At 34.1% G+C, this 26,766-nt stretch overlaps 5 protein-coding genes across 5 annotated transcripts; 2 read left to right on the plus strand and 3 right to left on the minus strand.

The window, feature by feature from the left end:
* Positions 1-1,266: 1,266 nt before the first annotated feature.
* On the minus strand, positions 1,267-6,711 carry LOC108453400 (transcription initiation factor TFIID subunit 4b-like). Its single transcript, XM_017751476.2, has 14 exons — positions 6,466-6,711; positions 6,244-6,349; positions 5,443-6,005; positions 5,225-5,320; positions 4,213-5,124; positions 3,595-3,719; positions 3,386-3,473; positions 3,170-3,305; positions 3,002-3,057; positions 2,873-2,929; positions 2,661-2,801; positions 2,470-2,535; positions 2,122-2,383; positions 1,267-1,572 (listed from the first exon to the last, which is right to left on the minus strand). The coding sequence occupies exons 1-14, from the start codon at positions 6,502-6,504 to the stop codon at positions 1,394-1,396; spliced, it is 2,826 nt and encodes a 941-aa protein (XP_017606965.1). The 5' UTR covers positions 6,505-6,711; the 3' UTR covers positions 1,267-1,393.
* A 5,221-nt stretch (positions 6,712-11,932) lies between these two features.
* LOC108450635 (uncharacterized) lies at positions 11,933-13,267 on the plus strand. The gene has a single exon (XM_017748352.2). The coding sequence runs from the start codon at positions 12,119-12,121 to the stop codon at positions 12,974-12,976; it is 858 nt and encodes a 285-aa protein (XP_017603841.1). The 5' UTR covers positions 11,933-12,118; the 3' UTR covers positions 12,977-13,267.
* Positions 13,268-13,689: 422 nt separating this feature from the next.
* On the minus strand, positions 13,690-14,175 carry LOC108450636 (uncharacterized). The gene has a single exon (XM_053027511.1). The coding sequence runs from the start codon at positions 14,173-14,175 to the stop codon at positions 13,690-13,692; it is 486 nt and encodes a 161-aa protein (XP_052883471.1).
* Positions 14,176-15,838: 1,663 nt separating this feature from the next.
* On the plus strand, positions 15,839-17,909 carry LOC108453705 (U-box domain-containing protein 30-like). The gene has a single exon (XM_017751971.2). The coding sequence runs from the start codon at positions 16,509-16,511 to the stop codon at positions 17,841-17,843; it is 1,335 nt and encodes a 444-aa protein (XP_017607460.1). The 5' UTR covers positions 15,839-16,508; the 3' UTR covers positions 17,844-17,909.
* A 1,006-nt stretch (positions 17,910-18,915) lies between these two features.
* LOC108453704 (growth-regulating factor 1-like) lies at positions 18,916-22,112 on the minus strand. The gene is made up of 4 exons (XM_017751970.2): positions 21,445-22,112; positions 20,817-21,035; positions 20,197-20,572; positions 18,916-20,086 (listed from the first exon to the last, which is right to left on the minus strand). The coding sequence occupies exons 1-4, from the start codon at positions 21,818-21,820 to the stop codon at positions 19,243-19,245; spliced, it is 1,815 nt and encodes a 604-aa protein (XP_017607459.1). The 5' UTR covers positions 21,821-22,112; the 3' UTR covers positions 18,916-19,242.
* Between the last annotated feature and the right edge of the window lie 4,654 nt (positions 22,113-26,766).

The raw sequence follows: 26,766 nt of genomic DNA on the forward strand, positions 1-26,766 counted from the left end.
TCATCAAGGTTTTCTACAGTTGTACCAGGCGATATGTTACCGCTTCAAAGACACTCTCTCATAATTCCCGCACTCCCCTCGCTTCTTCTCCTTTGGCTTGCAATTGGGTTTGTTTGAGTACTGATGGATCGGTTAAAATTGAGGATGATTTTGCCGCAGCTGTGGGCCTACTACGAGACTCTAACTGTGCTTGGATCTTTGGGTTCTACAGATACTTAGGTAATTATTTTGTTATGTATGTTGAATTGTGAGGTATCTTGAATGGCTCACAACTCTCTTTGAATAGAGATTTTCAATGCAATTTAATTCAAATTAATAATCTCGAAAATATCGTTGTCATTCAAAAAGATCCTATAGAATGTTACAAGTCAACTTTAATTAGGAGAATCCAACAACTTATAACAAAAGTGTCCCATTATCATATTCAACACATTCCTAAAAAAAAGAATAAGATCACAAATGCTCTAGCCAAGATAGTTTGTAATAGAATAGCTGGTGTACACATTTTGGAAGACCCCAATAGAGGGGCTAGCTTAATTAAATTTTATTTGCATAAAAAAAAGCTCTAACTATTATAGTTTTCAAAGCAACCTTTTCTTTTTAATTCTTTATAATAAGAGAAAAGTATTAGAACTAATTAAAATTGGTTTATTCATAATGTGAATGAAGATTGTTCATCATGGACAATACCTTCCTCTTTAAAAAATTATTGACTACTGTTTTCTTTTTTAAAATATTCATCATTAAAAAAAGCATAAATCTCTTCATAATTATATATATATATATATATATATATATATATATATATATTTATATAACACTTTGATTATTTTTATTTAATTCTTTTATGAATAATATCACCAAATTTTATCAAAACTTTAAATTAATACAATATGCTTCCCCACTTAATGTAAGGTTGTCAAACCAAGGGTAAAAATTTAAATATTAAAATATATTACAAATCTCTATTGTACATTTAACACTTATTCCCTACTTTTAATTTTAAAAATTTAGCTCATTTACTTTTTTTAATTTAAAATTAGGACATTTTGATTTTTTTAAAAAAATCACTTTATTTTGAATTCATTCAATAAGAAAGAAAATTGAAAGCCGGATGGGATTCAAAAGAAGACGCATTTTTTTCATTAAAAAAGGGGGCGATATTTGTACCCTAATAAAATGAAAACAAGAATTATCTATCGTAGTAAAAATTGGATAAGATGATAATGGACACACTAAAATAAATAAATAAAAGATTCCACAGAATGTAGTAAGATCAGGATCTACCTGTTTTTTCTTCCATTAATTCTAAAGATACAGTCATGGACATCTCAAATCCCATTTTATGTAATGGCAAACACGAAACACCAAATGTATAAAATGTGCACTATAATCACTCCGCTTTAGATTCGGAGCAGGTTTTTTCGTACAAGCCATAAATAAGTGTAGACTTTGACATTTGGGGCTCTCTTTCCAGAACTGCAATCACATCCTTAATGGAAATAGTACGAGCCACTCTAGCATGGGCCGTGAGTGTCGTACCTTGGTTCCGGCCAAATTTCTTGCTTGTCCCTGTTGGAAGGAAGTAGAGTGGAAACCAAAGTAAATATACAATAACAACTTGGTAACGGAACATATTCCGCAGAAATTACGAATTGTGTTATGATACATTTGGAACAAGCAGTGGAGGAACGACTTGATCTGAAAAGAAACCAACTCTGAGCTCTTAAGGCAAGCATATATAATAGTCATAATACACAATTTTTAGGGTTTTGTCAATGCATTAATACCTTACACAACGTTGATATAGCTAGATGTTTGAGCAATTTCATAACAGTACAATTGCTCTACACATGCTCAAAAATAATTTGTACAAATCAACAGTCTAATTTCCTAATTTTTAGTATATGAAAGTGCATAGTACCATCAGGTGGTTTATGACCATGCATTGCTTTCATGGTTCAATACAAGAAACAGTTTCACTGAAAAAACATAATAGGAACCAATTCTGAATTGCTCGGATGCTACAGTACACATGATGAACCTTACAACAATATTAACCAGTTAAATAAAAGCATCAAAATTAAAACAATAATAGATCTAGACAAGAGCCAAGCTTACCAGATCCATGAGGATTAAGAGGGCCCCTCTTTTCAGATTCTTGATTGTCCTTTGTACTTTTCCCAGATGCAGATAAAGGCCTGCGGTTTGCATCTTTACTTGCCTGTGAACCAGATGCCGCATCCGTTCCTCCCTCACGTTTCTGGCGAGCTTGCTCAGCCATAAGCTGCCATTTTGACAGCATGTCATCCCCCCCAACAGCAGCACGAGCAGCAACATTTGCAGCAGTGGTCCTCATCTTGTCATCCTCCTCCTTATTTACCTAAACATAAATGGAAAGTTAGTTACTCCTCTTATTTGGATTACTAAGGCACATATAATGCATGGAAAATCACTCATTCATAATACCTTTACTGCTTTTACTCGACTGTCATCTTTCTCCTTGTCACCATCAAAGGCAGTCTCAGCCTCAGGCTGCATCCACAAAATTGAACATATACAATGTTAAGGAATAAACGGCAGTCTCATTTTCCTCCTTGACACCCTCATTTTTAATGCATTACAGATAATCATATCATGTAAATAAAAACAGCACCCACTTCATTAAGTTTCCGGAGCTTCTCTGCCTCAGCCTGCTTTTTCTCCCATTCTCCCCTAGCATTCTGGTTCATCATCATAATTTGCTGCCGAACATCCGAGGTGATAACTGTCCGGTGCCTAGGCTTCTCAATATCAACACGCTACAAGGGATCCATTCAAATAAGAGAAACTTAAAGAAAATTCATGTTAACTGAGAGGAACAGAGACTGACCTGTTTCGACAGTCTGATTAAATTGCATATGAGCCCACGCATTCTTTCCTCCACGCTCTGGAGATTCAGATACATGAGGAAATGTATAAACTCAATATAAAGGAAAGGGCCAAGAAGTTAGCATCTCACCAGGGACAAGCATCGTTCAACATCATTGCTTATATTCTTCAAACCACTTTTGGCCACTGCAAGAAGACCCGTAAAAGCAGACATGATTATGGCTTATAATGAAAAGTAGAATGTAAATGTATGATGCATTAACGAACTTTGGACCAGGGAGATATAAAGAACATTAACTAATTTCAGCCAATTTCTTCTGCAAAGGGGTTTTCTTCAAAAATAGTCTTTCTTCTTCCTCTTGCACAACCCTTCTGGATGCTTCTGAAACTCGACTCTCATCCTTGGGACCAGACAATAGTTGCTCCTCTTCTTCCTATTTAATAGCAGGATGTCAATTAAGGGCTTCTATTTCTTTTCATAACAACTTAATAAGATGACCATAAAGTATCATACCCTGAGATTGACTCCACTGACAGCAGTGACATCATTTAGTTGTTCAATGCTCTGATCTGAAAATGCTCCAGACACTTTTTGCTTCTTACTGTAGGAAACCCCATTGAATATGGGTGAAAAATGATTTAATAAAAGTTAAACATCAAGGAGTCTCAGTTGATCCTAGATAATAATTCCAGGCAATGAAGTGACAGAGAGAGTTATTTAACCTTGATGGTGGTGGTGATGAACCAAGAGCTTCCAGTGGTTTCTTCTGGCCAATAGAAGGCTTTTTTTGAGGAGTTCTTGCATTCATCCCAGTTGGAGCAGGCACAGATGGATTCCTAGAGCCCAACTGATAAAAAACAAGAATGTGAAATTCAACAAAAGAAAAAAAAAGTCATACGCATGCACTTCACTGGGGAAAACACTAAACTATACAAGTGTCAAATATGTTAACTGAATAGAAAGTGAAATCAAGAATAATGGCATTTATATTATTGCATGGTAAACACTGTTTTGTAGCACAGATTTTGGAAAGTTTGCCTACTCTACTATAAAGTTGGAACAACTGAAGAGCTAAATCCAACAAGTCAGCAGGAGAGCAATTGATCCATTTACATAGGTCAAGGGCACTTGTCCTAGAAACAACATGGCCCTGACATCAAATTGATCATACCTAACAATTCATGTAAAACAAGGTATCGCTCGAAGATGGTAAATGCTTGATGCAAAAAAAAAAAAAAAATCATGTAAACTTTTAAAACGAAGTGGTAGGCATCGGCAAGAGCATCCAAATCATCCATCAAGATATCACAATGAGAAAACATAGAGTAAGATGAGATTACCAGGACATTAGAATCCAATTGTGCTGTGATGGAGGGTGTTGTTGTGAAGGCAACTCTAGAAGACTGCTTCTCTCCAGGCTCATCCTTTGCAGTAGTTGTAACTGCCTTCCCTTGTTCAGCTAGTGTAGTCGAGACTCCCTGGGTTGCAGGCAAATGAGATCTGTGCTGGTCAGCACCTTGATCAGCAGATTCCTGTTTCACATATGTCGCTGATGAAAAAGGGCCAGGATTCAGCTCCTTACTCGGAGAGGCTTGCCAAGGAACTGAACCACTAGAAAAGTGAGAAAGTGATGTGCCCTGCAATCTATTTGGGTCATTACTAGAGTTTTGCCTCTCAAGCTTAGGCCCACTCATCATGTTCATTGCCTGGGTTGATCCTCCTACAGTAGGATTTGATCCCATGCTTTGATGTGCAGTTGGCCTCATTTGTGAATCATGAGGTTGAGGCTTTAAAGAGGAACCCGAAGTATTAACATTTGGCCCAGAATATGTATGATAATTATTACTCCCATACATGGCGAATGAAGTTTGTGGGAAATTCAAATGTTGTTGCTGTTGCTTGTTAATTCCTTGTGCCGGAATTGAAGGACGACCTCTTTCTTGATTCACAGTGGTTGAACCAGTGGAAGAAATTTGACTACCTAGCATTCCAAAGCGAGAATCTGATTGGCGATCCATGTCTTGAGATTTTTGAGCCTTGTTTTCACCAGATAAATAACTTGAATTAGTCTGCATGGGGACTGGTGTAGAGGGGGCATGAGATGAATTGGCAGGAGAATTAGGACCCTTTTGGTGCAGCTGAGCTAATGAATGTGGGCCAGCGAACTGTGTGGCACTGCCAACAGAGGGCATCCGAGGAGTATTCTGCCGTAATCCTGCTGGGGACTGTAATGGGAATTGATTGGAACTCATCTGAAAGTATCAATATGAGCTTTAGCTCGTTTCCAAAATTAACATGCAATCAACTAAAGCATCAGTTTTCACTTTAATAACATGGGACATTTGTGTTCACCTGAACTTGTAACTTGTTAACCGCCAACCTCAGCATCTGATCTCCTACAATATCTCTCATGTGCCTAACAAATCCGTCTTTTGCAATTTCATTTTTCTATCAGATAAATCCAATAGAAAAATCAGAAATAAGGGCAAAAAATTTTCCATTCCTTCTATTTCATCCATTACTAAATAAACAGGAGAATCGTAGCATATTGGTTTATATTAAAAATCGACCTTTAGTTTACCATACAGAGTATGAAGCTGCATGGCTCTATCTTTATCAAGTTGGGGCAGTAAAGCAGGCAACAACACGGCAAATGGAACTTGTTTTCCTCGATTCATAGGACTATTTGGCTGCTCTGCTCCGCTGGCCTGCTGATTACTCAGCTTCTGTAATTTCGCATATTGTGATTCACTGTCTTGATTATTGGTTCTCTCAGGTTCACGCGAGATGGGACTTTTTTCAGTAGTCTGGCTCTGAATCCCAGTAGTTTGAGGAACTGGGGCAGGAATTTGTTCGGTCACTCCTTGTGGATGGTCCTCTTGGGGTTGTTTTTGTTGTGGTGGTAGACGACTATGTTCTTTTGGAACATCATTTGGCTGTTGCACTTGTTGCTGACTTCCAGTGACAACAGCTCCGTGTTGCTTTTGCTCTGATTCAGACAAAGTTTGCTGCTGTTGCTGTGCACTTTGAAGGACTTGTTGATTTTGAAAGTTGGAGTTTCCATCTTGCCCCGAGGCCGGCCATTGCGCAACCGATTGACTGGAAGCTGGATTGCTTCCTTGAGACAAAACTGCTGTACTTTTTAAAACGTAGACACGGATGAAATTCCGAGGAGAACCAATTCATAACCAACAATTAACACAAAAGTAAGCTAATTATACTCTCAATTAAGAAATTTTAACCCTTAATAAACAAAAATTACTAAATTCCACTCTAAAGGTACTATTTATAAAACCAAATCTAGTCTCTTAGTCTGGAAAATTAGAAGCCAAATAAAAACGAAAACCAAAAAAATAAGAAAAGGATGATACCGATATTTGAACCAGAATGCTGAGAATTCGACGCATCGCCTTCAATGTCTCGATTCAACGCGGCCTGGAAAGCCTCAACGTCAGCTCCAGAATGCATAGACTCGTCCTATTAACAGTTTTTTAAGACAGAAATTGGAAAATCAGATTAAATAACCTTCACTTATTACGAATTCTAGAAAAATAGCGGAGAGTAAAAAAAAAAATTCCAGAACAAAGAAAAACCTCTTCTTCTTCAAGGAGCTTCACTATGGAAGGGTCCATCACAAGTTATACCTGCAACCGGCTGCCGTTCTGCCTCGCCGGCTGCTCAGCGGGAATCGTTCAGCTTACAGGATTATAATTAAGTACAGTATTTCAAAAAAAAAAAAGGATACTGAGAAGAAAAAAATATTTGAGAACTTCACAAAAGGTGAAAGAGTAGTTGTATACAGTGAATCGAGAAACCAAGGAAAGCGTCTACCGACGTTGTTCCTTAGCTTATATAGACTATAGGAGGCCTATACTAAAGCCCATGGCCAGGCCCAAATAAAAATTGATGTCTGTTCACTTTGACTTCGCCCCAAAAATAAACTTAAAATTTTTCCTAAGTTTGACCTAATTCATCTGTATTAATTTTTATATAATTTTAAATATATATAATATATCAAAAATATTAAAAATATGAAAATAAATATTTCTCAATAAACTAGAAATAAATTTTAAAAAATATGTAGACTTAAATAATACTAAAACAAATACAACTTAACAAACGAATACCTCTAAAATAATAAAAAATAACAAATGCCTTTAAAATAATAACAAAATTAACAATAAAATAAGTTTTATACAATATCCAAATAATAACAACAAAATAGTAACAAATAATAGTAAAATAATAGCAAAATAGAGAAAATAATATTTAAAAATAGCAAATTTTTTTGTCCTTTAGTGAATTCAAACTAAGCCGGGCCTGGCCCGAGTCAAAATGTCTTACTCGAGGACCGGCCCGGCCTGTTTTTTAAACGGGTCTTCTTTTTTTTATCTAAGCCCATTTTTCGGACTTATATTTTTACCTAAACCCTCTTACATTTCAAACGAGCCTTTGGGTCGGACCGAGTAGCCCGACCCATGATCAGGTCTAATTGTAGGTTTAAACCACAGTAGGAAGTCATTGGGGGTTTAATAAATGAAATTCGAACTCAATTGATCCATATCCACTTCAGTAAGTCAAATTTAAGTATTCGAATGTTTAAATTATATAATTAGGTATGTACTCAATTGGATTCTGATTTTGGATCAATTTATTTTTTAATTTTTAATCTTATAATTAAAATCGTATTGAAAAAAATTAAAATATTTGAAATCCATAATTTCGATTTTGTTTGTCGATTTTTAGCGAATTTAAAGTTTGTTGTTAAAATTAATATTGTCTTGTTTTGGCCCCCAAAAGTTTAATATTATATATTTTTTATTTTTTTCACAATAATCATAATACATGCTCTAAATTCATTTATACATTTATAAAATTAAATAATTAATTAAATTAATATCATAAACATTCACAAATGCCATTTAAAAAAATGAAGTTTCCAAAAGAAAGATCATTTTAAGCTATTAAGTTATAAATCATTCATAGTTATTAAAAATCTTTTCTTTTAATTAGTTGTTAGCTTTAAAAATTATAAAATATAAAAAATATTTAAAATTGGTAAGAATAATAAGAAATTATAAAAATATTTAAAATTTACATCATCTAGAATGAACCTGGACACATGATTGTTTAGGTTCATTCTAGAGTATTTTCTTAAATAATATAAAACTTATAGAAAATTATCTACAATTTATTAAGAGTTAGATTCTTAATAATTTTAATAAAAGAAACAGTTAAAGCCAACAAACCTACCAAGAGACATTGTCAGCTTGACCATTGAGGCGTGCATATGTGGGTTGTCAACATTAAGAATTTAAACTAACCAATAGTACGGGATGCTAAAGATATCTCTTTGCTGGACCCTTTCTTGATACAGTTCAAACACTGATGAAGTAATGTGGCAAATCTGAAGAACAAGCCGAATAACAATATGACAGATTCAAGTATTCAACCATTTATTATAGATCATTTCTAGCTACGACTGTAAACATGCTAGTAATCCATTCAGCAATTGCTAGAAGGATTTAAAATAGCACGCACTTATTCTCCACAAACTGATGCTACAAGCTAAAATGAAATAACAATATGATAGATTCAAGTATTCAACCATATAGTATGAACCATAAGGAAGTATGCTTGTATATCATAATCCATTCAGCAACTCTTGCAAATCAATATAAATGAAATCGAGCATGCACTTACTTATTCTCCACAAATTGACACTGCAAGTTGAAATTGAATGCAGCATTAATCACTTCCAAAGCCTTTTCCCGGGTCGAACCCCTTAATAATTGCGAGTGTCAATGTTGGTAGATAATAATATGTTGTTATTTAAGAAAGTACCTAGTAAATTATTGATTAAATAGTTGTGTCGTAAAGACATAACTTTTGCATGCAAACTTATCTTATAAAAACACGTTTTTATATAAAATTGTCTTGTAAAACAACACAATCTTGTTGAAAGGATATTTTATTAAAAGATATATGTCTATAAAAGATATGGAAAGATACAAATATTAGATGTCTATATAAAAACCCTTATATGTTAGTAACATTAATTTATTTTTCTTCTTCCAGTTTTTCTATTATTTATTTTTCTAATAATAGTTTAGAAATTGTATAAAATAAAATCTCCAACATTTTAATGATGTTACATTCACCCTAATAAATGATGAAACCATTCAAGTGCTTCACATTTTAATCAAAAAAATTTATTAAACAAGAAAATAACTAAATTCTAACCTCTTCTCAAATAAAGCATCGATCGCTTTATCTACTAAACTTTCCTTATTGAACTCTACTTCTTCGGTACCAAAAACAGACATTTGATCGGAACAAACGATCGACGATGAAGTTTCACTACTATTATCATCGTCGCTATCTAATATCGCCACATTCTTACGTTGGATTTTACCTGCCAGATTCAAATAATTTCTTTTATTTAGCGAAAATAAACAAGTCAAACAAACCCCCAAAACAAATTAAAGGAAAAAGTAACCCAAAAATAAAAAACAAAATAAGGGAAGAAGATTCTTACGTCTTCCCATGTTGGTGATAGCTATTTGAAGGATACAATGAAATGGCTTAGAAATTTAGAAGACGACGACGACAACAAAAGTGAATAAAAAAACAATGTAACCATTGAAATGGATTTCCTTGTTTATATATAAATAAACTAAATAATTTTGTTTGGAGGAGAACAAAGAGGATGCAAAATTTAGAGCATCCTTTTTCTTTCTTATCTTTTTTTGTACTTGTTCTAACTACTAAGGAAAAAAAAGGGTTAGGTTTGGGTTTAGCGGCATTAACTGATACCATCTATTATAAAACCAATTTTGTGAATTTGACAAACATAGGAGTCGTTGATTTCAGGCGCCAAGTTGGCTATGAGGCGGGTGTTGCATGTTTGGGGTTTGGCTGGATTCTAGTGGAGGTTTATACATTGGGAGTTTGCATGTACAAAGCTTTCTACCAGTCTTTTAGTTTAGGAATGTATGTTATTTAATTGTTATTAAAATTTTAAAATTAAAGTATATGGGCAAACATTATATGAAATGTTAAATTGATTGTCTGTAAATCAATATTATGACATTAAAAGTAAACAAGAGGCATTAGAATGAACTAAAAAAATTTAAAAGTAGCAAAATTAAATAGTTGCAAGTAATTAAAAGTTGTCATTATTTAAAGTGACAGAATTATATTACTTAATTAATAACAAAGGATCATAATTATCCAAATAGATATCTATTGAATAATTATGCTTATTGCTAAAAATACGACTATTCATTTTTGGTATTTATATCCTTATGAATAAACATGAGACTTTCTTTAAATAGGAATGGGCTTTCATTTGTGTAACACACAAAAGAATAAAAATAAAGTTTCTTTTTATTCTCCCACTATCTTTTATATGTCTAGATTGTTCTATAAAGAATTTCTATACTCTTTATAGAAATCGATATCCTTACTATGTTCCACTCAATGCTCAGTGAACTGTTTCCATCAGTGCAAAACGTAGGTAGTCACTGAGCTTCATTGTATCATCGAGTTTCATTTGCCAATAACTCTTTTGCACACCATAATATAGGTGGGACAAATTGAACTTTAAAGAAAGTGGCATTAATAGGTGTCTTGAAGCATTCGTTAATTTCTCAAAAGTTTATTTTTATCCCCATACACCAACAGTACTAGAGGTGTTCATGGGCCGGGCCGGGCCGGGCCGGGTTCGGGTCAGGCTCAACTAAAAAGTCATGCCTATTTATTAGGCTCAAGGTGGTCAGCCTAAAAATGGGCCTAAATTTTGCCCAAGCTCGACCGGATAAAAATACTAAAACCCGACCCTACCGTCAGATTAATTTTTATATTATTTTATATTATTTTTAAATATATATAATACATCAAAATACTAAAAATATCAAAATAAATATTTCCTAACAAATTGAAAATAAATTTTGGAAAATATGTAGACTTAAATAATACAAAAATAAATGCAACTTAACAAGAAAATGATTCTAAAATAATAAAAAATTAACAAATGCCTTTAAAATAATAAAATTAACAATAAAATAAATTTTATACAATATCCAAACAATAACAACAAAATAATAGTAACATAATAGTAAAATGGTAGCAAAATATGGAGAAAACAACAAGAAAATAACATTTAAAAATAAAAAAAATATGCAGATTTTTTTGTCCTTTAGTGAATTCGGGCTAGGCCGGGCTCGGCCAGGCCCGGGCTAAAAATACCTTACCCGAGGCCCAGCCCATTTTTTAAACGGGCCTTATTTTTTTGTTCAAGCCCATTTTTCGGGCCTATATTTTTGCCCAAACCCTCCCACATTTCGGGCGAGCTTTCGGGCCGGGCCAGGTAGCCCGGCCCATGCACACCTCTAAACAGTACTAAGAGTATTTTTTTAAAATATTTATATTATATTATTTTAATATATAATAAATTTATACATTTTTATTTATTGAACTTTTTTATATCATTATTTTAATGTTTACATTAGAGTAGTATTAACATATTGTATAGGTTTTTTAATGTGTTCTAAATTACATAATATATAAAAATAATATAATATAAAGTATTATAAACTTAAAAATAGACTAAGTCGAGCTCGAGTATTGAATGTTCAAGTTCAAGCCTAGCTCATATTTTAAACGGTCTAATTTTTTTACTTAAGCCCATTTTGTTTGGCCTAATATTTTTACTCAAACCCTCTCAAATTTCGAGTAGACCTTTAAGCCCGGCGAATAACCCGACTCATGAACAGGTTTAAATATATATAATATTTATAGAAAAGATATATAATATGATACTAAACATATGCCTAAAAATATACAATAATATATAATATATTTAAATATTCTTAAAATATAATATCCCATAATAATATAAACAAAACTTTTTGAATAGATTTTCTCTTAATAGAGATAATATTAAATTTTCAAAATTAAAAATAATACAATTTATTAATTATTTTTAATTAGGAGTGTAGTCGTTTAGAAAAATATACATTTTTGCTGATTGGTCATCAGCATTGGGCCCAACTAAGCTACTTAGGCCCCAAACAACTGTGGCTATTTCGCAATTAATGAGATGTTTTATCGTCAGTAAGAGTGATGTTCAGGTCTTTTCCTGTCTGATTCAAATCCTCCTGTCTGGTTCTCTTTGTTTATAATTTTCTTCTTCTTTTTTTAATTATTGCTTGAATTTCTTGTTGTTCTTGGGTTGGTTCTTCAATGGAGGTGTCCCAAAAAATCAATGGGAAAAAGAGGTTGCCTTCAATTCCGTCAAATTATGTTACTCTCCTTCAACTACAAGAACGATGGATCAAAGAGAAAGAAGGAAAGCAGAAGGGAAAGGAAGAGAAACAAGAGACTCAGCAGCAACACGAGGAAAAGGAAACAAATTTTGAAGAGCGAGTGAATGACGAGGTTTCTGGAAGAGAGAGCCGTAAGAATAGGCAGATTCCTCGATTTGATCGGGGTAACGGGAAGCATGTAGCGGAAGGGAAGCCCAGGGATGAGAAAACCGCCGCGGCCAAAGATTTCGACAATGAGAATGAAGGCAAGGAATTGAAGAAAAGGTGGAAATCGAAGAACAAGAAAAGGAACGAGATGAAGGAAAAAGCTAGGGCAGCTAACGAGGGGGAGGAACTGACGGGAGGTACTAGTAAGGCGCCGCTACCTACTGGTGTGGAGCATAGTAAAGGGGAGGAGAAGCTGATCGGAGATGAACTCCAGGCTCCGGAGCTGACGAGTGTTGAGGAAGAGAATATTGAGGCGAGAAGTGAGTTAGGACTGAGTTCCATTCCAAGAACCCATGACCGTACGGAGGAGATTGGACGGAAATTTCAAGCAATGTCGATGAACGGTGAGATCAGAAGAGGGGATCATCGTAGATATGGTGGGCAAAATGTTCATCTCAACTATCGTGGTGGCAAGTCGGAGCGGAATAGGAGATATAATGGCGTAAAGTTTGATAGGCGTGGAGAAGGGAATCAGAGGAATGAAGGGATGGCTTGGGTCAGGAAAGGGGAAGTTAAAGATCAAAATGTCAGTGCAATTCAAAGCTCGGGTTGCTCTTCTAAGGATTGACATTGATGGGAGTTTTAATTTGGTAATTACTGATGCAAACTTATTGTATTTTCATTTCTGATGAATGCAAGGTTCTTCCATGCACTAGCTATCTTTTTCATGATGAAACTGTGAAATTGTAGTATATTTTGCTCGGCATTTTGGTTAGTGGAAGCATTGCCATTAAGTTCATACTTTTGAAGTAGATGATTCAGAAACAATGTATTATGAATGGATTTAGCGAAAGATTGTATGAACTATGCAATGTTTTGGTAATGTATGGGATTTTAATCTAGTAATTACTGAGGAAAACTTATTGTATTTTCATTTCTGATGAATGCAAGATTCTTCCGTGCACTAGCTATCTTTTTCATGATGAAACTGTGAAATTTTAGTATGTTTTGCTAGGCATTTTGGTTAGTGGAAGCATTGCCATTAAGTTCATACTTTGAAGTAGATGATTCAGAAAAATGTATCATGAATAGATTTACCGAAAGATTGCACGAACTATGCAATGTTTTGGTAATGTGTTGCTTTCAGCTGATTTAGAATCCAAAGCTCAAGTTGCTGATGAAAATTTCATTCTGGATTTTTCATTTCTGATGAAATGCAAGGTTCTTTCACGCATTTGATACCCTAGTACAATTTATTAAGTATTTTGGGTAGTGGAAGCATTTGGCCGAACGTTTGCCTTTTCTTTATGTATACACACATACATATACATATAAATGAAATCACACCTTACGTTTGTATTTGGACATAGGTTGCTGATGCTGGGATTTGATACGACACTTTCTTTTCATTTCAAAAACAACATCGTTATCTTCAAATACACAAGGCTTGTCTTCATCAATTCTGCCCATGTTCTTTGGCAACCCTCTTGATCTCATCTTCAACCTCAGTTGCTTTGGCGAAAACATGTCCATTTCATTTCCATAACTGGAGCTCCTAACAGATGCGGCCCTAATAAGCTCTGTTTTATCATCATCTTTGTTGACATTACGCATTGGGGATGAGCTTTCGCAAAAGCTCCTCGGCAACTCATAGTATTCCACCGGGAAATGACTGGGGCAATGTCCATGGCCGATTCTTGAAGCACAACTTGTCAAACTTCTAACATAAAAATCCCTGGCTTTCCCCAAAGCTTTGAAAGGAACTTTGAGGTACCGGATGAACTTGTTACGAGTTCCAGGTTTTCGGTTATGCCCCTTGCTCTTCATTGTAATTGTGAAGATGGAAATGCTGGGAATTCGGTGATTGTATGATGGGAAATGGAGCGCATGATGAAAATGGGAGATTGATGAAAACAACGAATATGTTGAAGAAGATTTAGGGTTTTATTGAGGGAAGGAGTTGATGTTGGTTGAAAATAAGACTATGAATAGGAAGAGATTGGGGTTGGATTTGGATTTGGAGTTGTTTTTCTAAAGCAAGCAGAGGTTTTGGGCAAACAAAATATGTGGAAGCAGCCTCACGGACGTAACTAATTTTACAGTAGTTATTACGATTATTGGAACTGTAATTTTTATTTTATTTTACGTAATTTATAGTAAATTGTTTTTTTAGTATATCAAATTATCGACATGTACCATTAATAAAGGGTTTTATTGATTTTGGTGTCAAAATCATTTGACAATGAATAGAAATATAAAATCAAATCAAACAAATTTATAAAACTAAAAAGAAAATTTAATATCTTATATAAAACCTTTTTATAGATTTATATTTAAACAATTTAGTTAATAAACTTGAATATGCTATGATTCATAAATAAAACTTATTTTTAATTTTAATTCAATGCAAAAAACGTAAATTTGAATCTTTATGAGTTGGCGAGAGATAATAAATAATTTTAAACATTATGTTAAAAAATAAATATAATTAAAACTTATGATAAGATTATTATCGGAAAATAAGCAAACGTTCATTGAATTGTTTTCATATTTATAATATAATATTTTCTTTTCAAAGTTCAAGAGAAAAAGAAAAAAAAGCTAAAACAGGATATGGTGGTGATGGTGAATAAACAGATGTAAGCACGTGCGCCCACAGTCACCAAGGGCCACTACACGTAATTTTATGGTCGAACTCGTATGTTAGTCTCCATATTATGTCTAAATTGCATATTTAATCCATACACATTAAGTTAATCAATTTTAGTTATCCTAATTTCAAATTTTAAAATTTCAATTCTAACCCAATAAAATTCAGTGATTCATCATGTAACATGCACGCTTGTTGTAGGTTTAATCATTCTTTTCTAATTTGATAATTTTAATTTTATATCTTTTCTTTTTGGAAATTTTACTACTAATTCAATGATTAAATTCATTAATTAAAATAACACAACTTTTTTATGAGCATTATACACTAAATTATTTATGTATTTTTGTCACTAACCTAGGCAATTAAGTCCATTTTAGTACTTGAATTTGTACTTTTGATATTTTGTCATGTTAACATCTAAAAGTTGAAAAATATATAATATCTAAAAATAAAATAAAAAGACAACTATTTAGTAAATTGGTGGTGGAATTTTTAACTTTGGGATTGAGATTTTATTATATGTTCTTAAGTAGTAATTAAAAATCTCATCCATGTAGAGTTAAAATTCTACCACTAGTGTACTAAATAATTATCTAAAATATTTATTTATTTTAAAATTTCAAGTGATAATATAACACAAATTCAAAGTGCCAAATCATTACACCTTGATGGAATTTAATTTTAAATATAAAAATAGACATAAATGTGAAATCAAGATAAACAGTAAAAAATACAACTATAAAAATAGATTAATTGCTAAGATAATCACCTAATTGACTCATAATTCATTGTTGCAATGCTTTCCAGACGCATTATTTCCTCTGCTAAAACAAATTCAAAATTCAAAAATATAAGATATAAGATATAAAATTGAAAAATACGAAATCCGCGAGTCACTAATAGCACAATTATCCCAAATTTATTTATTTATTTATTTTTTGCGCAGTATTAGAGGAGAGGAACTGTGCCATTGTACAAGTTAGATTGTTAAATTCTCCAATAATCTCTTCTTTTCTTTTTATAAACAAATTCCATGTCCTTGTTTTGCTTTTGATTGTTCTTTACCATTTTCTCCTTTTTAGCTGATATGGGTCTGGGATTGTGATGATTTCAGCTCCCTTTTTTGTTTAAGATTCTTGATTTCAGTAGTGATAAAGAGCTATAGTATTAGAAGATTGCATTTTTTGTACTATTATTTCTTTAATGATGGTGATGGTTTTAGTGGTGAAGGAGGAGGTTTCGTTTTTGACCAGACAAAGGGATCAAATAAAGCAAACGACAATGAAAAGTAAAAGAATGGGGAAGAAAATATGTCCCCTTTGATTGGCATTGTGGCTTCTTGTTTTACTGGGTGTGGTTTTTGTCTTCTTCAAGGCTAGTTCTCTTGTAAATTAGCTCTCTCTCTCTCTCTCTCTCTCTCTCTCTCTCTCTCTCTCTTGGAAACAAAAAGAAAAAGGGTCCTTGTTAGATTCTTTAGCATCTCCAAAAGGGTGTTTAAAGAAAGCTAATGTATCAACCTTCCAGTCGAAAAGAAGCTGACATGAGGCTTGATAGCCAAGTTCTAGATCTAGAAACGGCTGTAAAAGATGGGATTTTGGGAGGAAATTGTGGGGTGATATCCACTGGTTTTGGTTTAAAGAAATTGGATCTGAAGTTAATGGTCGAAGAGCTTGAGTCCATTGATATGCCTACGGTTTTCATATGTCCAATTTCTTTGGAGCCAATGCGAGACCCTGTGACCCTTTGCACTGGTCAAACCTACGAGAGATCCAACATTGTTAAATGGTTCTCATTAGGCCATTACACATGTCCCACCACAATGCAAGAGCTTTGGGATGATTCGGTGACTCCAAATAAAACCCTTCAGCAGCTAATTTATAGTTGGTTTTCACAGAAGTATTTGGCTATGAAGAAGAGGTCAGAGGATGTGCAAGGAAGGGTCAAAGAGGTTTTGGAGAATTTGAAGAAAGTTAAGGGTCAAGCTAGAGTTCAAGCACTTAAAGAGCTTAGGCAAGTGGTTCAAGCTCATGGGACAGCTTTGAAGACTGTAGCGGAAAATGGAGGCATTGCTTTCATTTCATCTTTGCTTGGTCCTTTTACAACCCATGCTGTTGGCTCAGAGGTGATTGGTATTCTTGTGAACTTCAATCTTGATTTAGATTCCAAGTCTGATTTGTTGCAACCTGCTAAAATATCTTTGATAGTTGATATTTTAAATGAAGGGTCGATTGAGACCAAGATTAACTGTACTAGGTTGATTGGAATGTTGATGGAAGGGAATGATTTTGCATCCCAAAATGTTGCAAGTTTGAGTCTTTTAGTTGGTTTGTTGAGGTTAGTGAAAGATAAAAAGCACCAAAGTGGGGTTTTATCTGGACTCATTTTACTCAAAACAGTTTGTTCTAATGAATCAGTTAGGAACTCTTTTGTCAATGTTGGGGCAGTCCCTCAATTGGTTGAATTGATGCCTGGTTTGAACAATGAATGTTTGGAATTAGTCCTTCGTATATTGGAACTTTTGTCAAGTATTCCAGAAGGAAGATTGGCTCTAAAAGATTGTCCAAATACCATACCAAATGTGGTGAAATTATTGATGAAAGCTTCTGAAAACTGTACTCAGCTTGCATTGTCAATACTCTGGTCCATATGCAAGTTTGCACCAGAGGAATGCGCTTCACTTGCTGTTGATGCTGGTCTAGCTGCAAAGCTCCTTCTAGTTATACAGAGTGGTTATGATCCCGTGTTGAAGCAACGGTCGGCCGAGTTATTGAAACTGTGTAGCCTAAATTTCACTGATAACATCTTTATTTCCAAGTGTAAGCTTACACGAACTATTGAATGAACTTTCTGGTTTGGTTCCCTTGTCCAATATAACAAATGGGGTTGATGAGCAACCAGCTTTGGAGAACTTGGATTTGGGTCATTCAGGGTTTCTGAGGTACCCTTTACTCTCTTGTCCATACTAAACTTTTTTTTTTTTTTTCATTTCAAGTAGTAGCATAATGTGAATTTGAGGTAAACTGAAAGTTGTGTAGTTATCAATCTGCTGTTTATAAGCTCAACTTTCTGTCTATAATTTCCAATAATTCCCAGCAAGGTTGTGATTCAATCTGTCTGCGCCATTGGTTGCTTTGTTGCTCAATCCACAAGAGAGAACTCTAACTTCAAACACTTATAATGAGCTTAGTGGGGGAGTTGCTATGTTACTCTGACTCTTTATTTTTCTTGAAAAACCCATATCCGACACTCATGTCTGATACATATTTTGGACATAGCAAATGTCTGACACTTTTGTTTTCATGATTAATCGTGATTCACAAGCGATGCACACTCACCCCTTTGCCATAGAAAAGGAATGTTTGATCATTTGAGTAGGCTTAATATCTCACTTGACTACTCGAGCTTCATTATCCATTTACTTGATTGACCATTTGAGCAAGTACCACATATGCCCGGTTCAACCATTTGAGCAAGCTTAATGTCACATACTTGAATTATCATTAGTCATTGTTGATTGAAATCAAAACCCAATATTTAGATTGCTTAAGGTCACACGAAGCAGACGATACCTATCTTTTTTCTCAAAGGACAAAACCATGGGAATAAGTCACCTCAGAAGCAATTATAGAATAAACAATAGGATAATTCTTGCATCATCATCATTATCTTCTCCATCTGCATGAGTGCAACTGAAAGAAGGTTTTTACTCCATTTCTTACTATGAAAGGGGAAACATGAGCACCTTGGGTTTAGAGTTCAAATCGCACTTGTCAATTTAAAATTGTTTTTATGTTAATGTTGGATAGTTATAAGTTTCTGCTTGATTGAGCTAGGTTCAATATTGTTACCTTCAGTTAATCTAAAGAATTTACAGTTCACTGTATATTGAAATTATAAGCTTGTAAATCATGAACTTAACATAATTTGGTTCATGCAACATGTTCAAAATTCAAAATTCAACATCCACAATCATTTTCTACCTCTCAGGAAATAACATTAAGCAAGTGTAAGATGCAATATCCAGCATCTGCAACCACTTTCTTTTTCCGATATAACCTAGTTTAATCTATAATATTTAGGAACAAACCATGGCTGACAAGTACAAAAGTACGAAAATTAAGAGATTAACATAATAATATAAGCTTTCATAACTAATTGGTTACATGTTTGTCGGCAGATGAAACTCGTGCTTCTGTTCCTTCTTCTGCAACAGCCTAGGGGCTTACCAATAGTTGCAATGTCTATGTAGCAGGCAAAGAGGAAGATTCAAGAAGGTTTGAACCAAGGAGATCATTGCAATGGCTAACGCCTTCGTGAGTCTTGTTATTCTCTGGACTGCTTCCAGCACTGCTATTCGAAAGGGAAGCAAAGGTTGTCTTTTGTAAGACCCCAGTTGGAGATGATCCGACCAGAGGACTATTTTCCGAGCCCTCAGTCATTAGGTTCAATAGTGATGAGTTCTTTAAGTCCACCATGGTGTTGCCGTTACTGTGCAGAGCCTCACCAAGAGGGCCACCAATAGAAGTCCCCCAAGAGACTGGAATCCAGTTTGCTTGCTTCTGGTTTGATTCATTAACTACATTACCCACTCCCAATCCAATGTTTATTGGGTCAAACTCACGAGATAATCGGAGAGGTGACGAAGTTAAATTTTCGTTGTTGGGAGAGGAAGTTGTGGACGTAAAATCTGAGGCAGCCATGGGGATTGATACGGAAAGTTGAGTCCTGTATGATTGAACATCAAGTTCGGGCCAGGAAATGGCAGAGCAATGAGACTGACTTTTAGGCCGATCATCAATGAACCAACGAAAGGATTGCTGGGAATCAGTTTCTTGGCTAGTAAGATCTTGAGATGAACCAAAATTTCTGCTGTTAATCATGGAAGAGCTTTTATGGGAAGGATTGAGCTCGCCAGAGGAAACAACTCCAAACCCATTTCTCAAGTTCTCTTCGTATGAGATTGGTTGCTTTGGAATCAAGAAAGGGTTTTCTTTAGATTTTAAGTCACCATTGGGGGATATCATGGAGAGTCCTGCTGCAGTATAAGGCATTTTTTCACCTACAGTGTCTTTATTCAGAATCGACCTGCAAGAACAGAATTCATTAATATGAAAGTAATATTATGTAATAACTAACTTCTATCTCGGATATAGTATATCTCCGACACGAATATATGTAGAGGATAGTTCTATCACCTGTTCAGTGAAGCTGCAGCAGAAAGATTAGATGTGCCACCAGGCTGCAAATTCTCGTACTTCTGCCGAGCACTGGTGAGGCTGTTGGGCTCACCGCTACCACCAACTGGCCCTACCGCTGATGCTGAAGAGGATGAGACATTAGGCATCAGCTTGGAAGTAGTGGCGGCAGTGGCTGTGACGGAATGGCCGGGTTGGCCTTCCACAGGCTTTCTTGAACGATGGCGACCTCTGTTCATGTGCCGCTCGCAGTACTTCTGGCCAGCAACAGCATCTCTCGAGCACCGCCATTTCTTTCCATCGGTTCTGCGACACCTTCCTGGCTCTGGATCAGTGTTGTTTGAGAACCCAAATTGAAAAGCTCCCCATCCCATCGCTGGAACATCATAAACAATAACATGAAACACCCATAACATAAAACAGACAACAAATTCCAAATTGTAACTTGAAAAACGAAAACTTAAACTGGTAGATGTTGGCCTAATCATGCATGCCAATGTCTTTTTCAGTCAGCTAATCCATATTTGATACAAGTTTTTAACTTTTCAGCTTTATCATTGCATTGTTTTCACTTAGCTCAACAGTTCTTTTCTTGGTACCCAAACAAGTGAGGAACATACAAGTATTGGATCTGAAGAGTCCACCAGAAAAGCTCGAGAAATCGGTAGAATCAAGGGATTTTCTTATAGGGAGGAGAAGATTAGAAGGTACAGGCACATTTGCAAGTATGTACTTTAAGATCAAAGCCTGGTGTTCAAGCTCCATCCATTGACATGGAGTGAATGGACCTTTACACACTCCATGCATGTTTGCACCATTAAATCCTCCGTTGTTGTACCCTGAAAATATAATACCAAGAAAAACTTAGGTGTTTCTCATTTTTACTCTAAATGTAAAAAAGGGGGAAAAGGGGGCACACAAAAGTTGTGGCAGGATAACCCAGAAACCATAACTTGTCTACTAAACTTAGGGAGGATACAACAAGAAAACATAACATAAAAAGGATGTTGGGGAAAATGGTAAACAAGACAAAAAAAAAAAAGGATAATCTTTTAAGGGGAAGAAAAATAGAAAACTTCACTTTTATTGATATGACTTTAAAGGAAAGACCATTAGATTCTCCAAGAAAAGACCCTAAACCAGGGAACCAATAACCAAAAAAAAAAAAACATATCTAATCTTTCATACAAATTCACAAATAATGTTGGAACCTCTGCATTGCTTCAAATGCCTTCAATATGTAAGTACCTGTGAGGTAAATGTGAGGAAATGTGACATTTTTGGAGCTTCTATCCACTGAAAGAGCATCTGGTTTTGGGGCTGAGAAGCTCAGCATTTGTTGCTCTTCTTGTTCATCAAAGAAGATAGAGGCATTGGATCTCAATGAAGTATTTCTGTGGTGGAACATCAATGGCTTAGAAGAGCCTGAAAAATCATCATGAATTTTGGCCAGTTTTGAACTCCTCAACTCATCTTCATTGTTGCAAGATCTCTCTTGCTTGAACAAACCCCCAGATCCGTACCACTTTTGGCTTGTCTCTTGATGGTCTGAACCAAGAGAGGAAAAACCAGTTGCAGTCTCTGAACCTATAAACCCCTCAAAACCCACTACCCCAAAATCCATATGGCAAAAAAAAAAATCAAACTACCAAAACTCTACACTCAAGAAAATGAAGCATTGGGTTATTCTCATTCATACAAAGCACAGCAGCTTGAAAGTAGTTCATATTAAAACAAGTTCTCTTTCAAAGATTTTATATATTTTAAGAGAAAAAAAAAAAGAAAATATTAAATAATTGGAGATAAAGAGATAGAGAGAGAAAGAGAGGCAATGAGTAGACTGACTGGACAAAGCTAGCAGTAAATACTACCACATGTGTATATATTATATATTTAACTAACAAAATATCAGTCCCTAAGATGCCTATATAGATGAGTTATTACTAGCTTCCTAATTTCTTACATCAAAATCTACTTGAAAAGTTAAAAATAAATTTGATTTTGGTTCATCTGTGATTAAAAAAATCTGCCATTTGCAAAAGTTTTGAGACTTTCCCATTTCTAACTTCATCTTTTCTTTAATTCTGAGTCTTTGAACTGTGAAAAAAATGGTGGGGTGCATGAAGTCATAATATAGAGATAAACTGGCACGTGACAGTCGCCATAACTAAATTCTCTCCCTCCTTCTGTTCATACTGTACATTCACTACAATCTCTTTCATGGAAATTTAAAGCATGTTTAAATTCAGATAGCAAATGAATTTGTATCACACCTAAAATCAATGTATAATATTTAAACAACATTTCCTTATTTAAAAAAAAAACATAATTCCTTGCCATAAACTATATATTACTACATATATTCCTTGTTCCCATAAACTTATACTGTTCCCCATTGCTTATCGGCTGTCTTGTTGGTTAATACCAGCTTCTGTGCTTGCATTGCACCAAAGATTATTACCACTGACAACATAATAATAACAACCTAAACCCAAATAATTTGAAGTGAATTAAAAAAGTCCAAAATAATCTAAACCGTCTAAATTAAATTGGTGGAGATAGAAAAATATTAGTAGCAAGTAACAAAAACTGTCATTTCGAAACCAAGAATCAAGGGGTGATCTTAGCCTATAATAGACAACCTCTTCTGTTTGGTAATTGCAATAAATTACAGTCATTAAGACATGCGCCTTGTGATTTTTTTCGACAACTATGAAGTTCATTGTATCCGGTAAATTTTTTTTTTTCAAACATGTTGGGTGAAATATAATAATAAATTTCGTTTTTATACTTTTTGTCATATTTTAAAATTCAGGTCAAATAGTTAATATTGTTAAAATTACTATGAAAAATTTTAAGTTTATTATAATTTTTTTAATTACGTTGTTACTAAATGAATATTTTTTATTTTTATTTCAAAAAGACAGGCTAACAAATTTGACAAAAAAATTTAATAATGTTAACAATTTGAAATATGAAAGTAAAGAAATTAAATTACTAAAAATATATATAAAGACTAAATTTTGAATTTAAGAATAGTATAAGGATTTATGATTTATTACCCATAACATTCTTGTCCTTTTTGGGTACAAATTATTGTCATTCAATATTAATCAAAACTAGTGTTGTTTGGACTGGCGGACCGAGAACTGATTAGGGAATTGATCCAAAATATGATTTTGAACCGATTAGATATTGAACCGATTAGATAAGGAACCAATGCGAACCAAATAAAAACTCATTGAACCTGATCTTTTAAATTTTTAGGGGGTGTTTGGTAAATAGAGTTTTAAGCCTTTTTTAGCTGATTTTAGCACAAATAGAAGACTAGGTAGTCAAACCCTCTAATTATAGTGTTTAGTAAATAGAGGTTTGCAAGAGCTTGTTGAACTCAAAACCTCCAAAACAAAAAATGTTGGGATGGACAACTTTTTTCAATAGTTTATTGGGATGAGATATGTCGAATGACATATCTGACCATACTTGCTCAAAAGTTACTCCATTTGTCACATGTTCTCAAACTTAATAAGGGTGCCAAGATATCAGTAGTCTCTATTCTCTCATTTTCACTTTTACCCCGAAAATTCAAAGTAAATAAAAAAAAACATTCACTATGAATTTACAAAAATCAACATTGTCGCAAGAAATTTTCAATCGAGCCCTTTCATCATTGAATATTTATGCATTCTTAATTTATTTTAAATTTACTTGTGTAAAATGATTTCTTATGCAACTTTATATTAATTGAAATATGCTACTTGATAAATTTATTCGAGTAAGATATAATTATCACTAATTCACATACTAAGAACATGATATAATTATCACTAATAATATAGTTTACAATTATATTGATATACTATTAATATTCATCAATTTCCACATGGTTAATATTTGCAAATAAGGAACTTAAAAAAATTTATTTAAATTTTAAAAATATGCATTAATTAATTTTCATAATGGATGTTTTAATTCCTTGGTAATAGCATTTTATTTCAATACTTTCACCTAATAAAACTAAAGTATTATAAACAAATAAATACTTAACAATAAAATATGTCATGCCATTATTTGTCATTTTACGCATATCAACTTTCAACTAGCAGCTAAGTTTTTCCAAACACTTCTAAATAAACAAATAGAATCAGTTGGTCAAACCAGCCACTACAATCAACAATCAGCTATCAGCCAACTGTTAAATAGGACCTAATAATTTGTAAATTGGATCGGTGAAACTGACGAATCAGTATTTTAACTAGTTCAACTATCGATCTGATTTAGAAAACATTGATAAAAACCAAATTCGAAGGATAATAACCAATGTAATTTAGTAAAAAAATTTGGATCTTGATACTTCCATCAATAAATATCAAGTTCCTAAAAAAAAAAAAGGTACAATATCGGCTAATTTAGAATAATATGTCATCTTTTTTAATTGGCCTTTTAGGTTTTTTTTTTTTAATTAGGGAAATAGGTCGTTTTTGGAGAGAGAGCACCAACGGTCATTTCCTCAATGGCTTTTTGAACGTTGGCAACCGTCAAATTTTTTAAGGGCTCCAACAGTAATTTTTTTCTTATAAATACCAGGCCATTTTCCATTCTTTTCACTCAAATCCAACTCTCAATTCTTTCTAAATTCTCAACCCTCTCAATTCTCTCAAGTTTTGCTCTAAATTTTCTAATACCTTTGTTTAAAAATATTATAGTTTTATTTAATTTTTTGTATATTATTTGTTTCGATTAAATTTTCATGAATGACAACTTCTCTGATTTGTTTCAACGACAAGTACATTTCCGCTGCTGAAGCGATTATGGTAAAACGAAATTTTAAATTTGTTTATTTTCAACTAATTTAAATTTAAAGTTTTTTATTTTTTAAATATTTTAAATGAATTTATTTTGTCGATATAAGTAGGTGGATGATCATGTTTTGAAGGGGTTCAAATATAACTTGTCTATGAGCTCAAATATCTAAATTTGTGGTTACTTACAAGATACAAGATTCTTACATGCGTCTCATATGCTCAGGGGCTGTAAACTCGACCCTACACTCATTAGCGCGTTGATAGAAAGATAGAGGCCCAAGACACATACTTTTTATCTTCCACACAGTAAGTTTACAATTACACTCAAGGACTTAGCTTTACAACTCAGTTTTCTAGTGGATGGGTCAATCGTTACGAGGTCAGCGATCGTTCTTGGTAAAGAGGACATTTGCGAGATATTTTTGGGTAAGTTGTCGAATAAGTTTTACGATGGTCGGATAGATATGAAGTGGTTGGAAATCAATTTCAAATATCTTTCTAATGATGTGCCTGACAGCATCAAAGAACTATATGCCTGAGCATTCATCCTAAGGTTAATCGGGGGCATTCTAATGCCTGATAAATCTCGAAATTTGGTACACATAAGGTGATTACTACACCTAATCGACTTAAAAGAAAACGGACGACTGATTCGGGGATCAACTGTGTTGGCCACATTGTACTAGAAGTTGTGTCGGGCAACAAAATTGGATAAGATGTTAATCAGTGATTATTTGCTCCTGTTGTAGTCACAGGCCTGGTGGCAGCTTCCATGTCCTCAAGTGAACGACCCCATATACGTTTCCATTGGTGACAAGGTAAAAATTATTTGATAATAAATATGTAGTTTTTATAGTAAATATTTTTTTATTTATTATATATTTGAATTAACATATCGCTTGAATAGGTGGAATCATAAGCTGAGTTATATGGGACTACCGGAACAGCTCAAAGATATCCAAATATTGTTAGATCAAAGCTTGGAAGTCAAGGTTAATTACTTATTTTTTTCAAACATATAATAATTAAATAATGGTTTGTAAATAAAATTCTGTACATAACAAAATTTACAATTGTGCACTACAGTTTGAATGGATGTCATACGCTGAGTCGGATATCATAAAATGCGTCCTGCCAATTTTTTTGGTCATTCGAAATATATGGGACGCGATTATGTCGTTGATAGTGTACGCAGCGGTGGAGATGTATGAATCAGATCAAATGATGCGACAGTTCGAATAGAGGTAACAAATTTCACCACCACAGCGAGACATGGAAGCACTGCACAAATTGGATCTACGAGGGAAAACAGACGAAAATTGTCAAGATTACCATAAAAAGTTCATTGACGTTTGGGATCGTAGGATGGAATTCTTACCCCTCTGCAAACTATTTTTTCTTATCGAACATCGCGGCCAGCTTGGAGTACATTACCTGGTTTAGAGTCACTGGTAAATCATATTTGCTACCGGTGTAGGAGAGGAGTAGGAAACTTCATCAGAATAAGCCACGCTGAGCGCCCCAACAGCTAGGTCCAAAAGAAGTGTCACGATAGATTCGTTATCGGTTTTAACCCAATAAGCAACATTGAGAACTACACCACATCTTAGTCAGTTCACTCCACTTATTATTGTTCATTCCATTAACCTTGTATTTTTCACAAGCAAAACACTATGTACCACTGTAGCACCCTATTTCTACCTTTCCTATAAGTACATATTTTGGGACACATCCGTCCCCAGCATTCTACGCCTACATGCCAAAA

Source organism: Gossypium arboreum, chromosome 5, assembly GCF_025698485.1.
Source record: "Gossypium arboreum isolate Shixiya-1 chromosome 5, ASM2569848v2, whole genome shotgun sequence".
NCBI classification, from domain to species: domain Eukaryota; kingdom Viridiplantae; phylum Streptophyta; class Magnoliopsida; order Malvales; family Malvaceae; genus Gossypium; species Gossypium arboreum.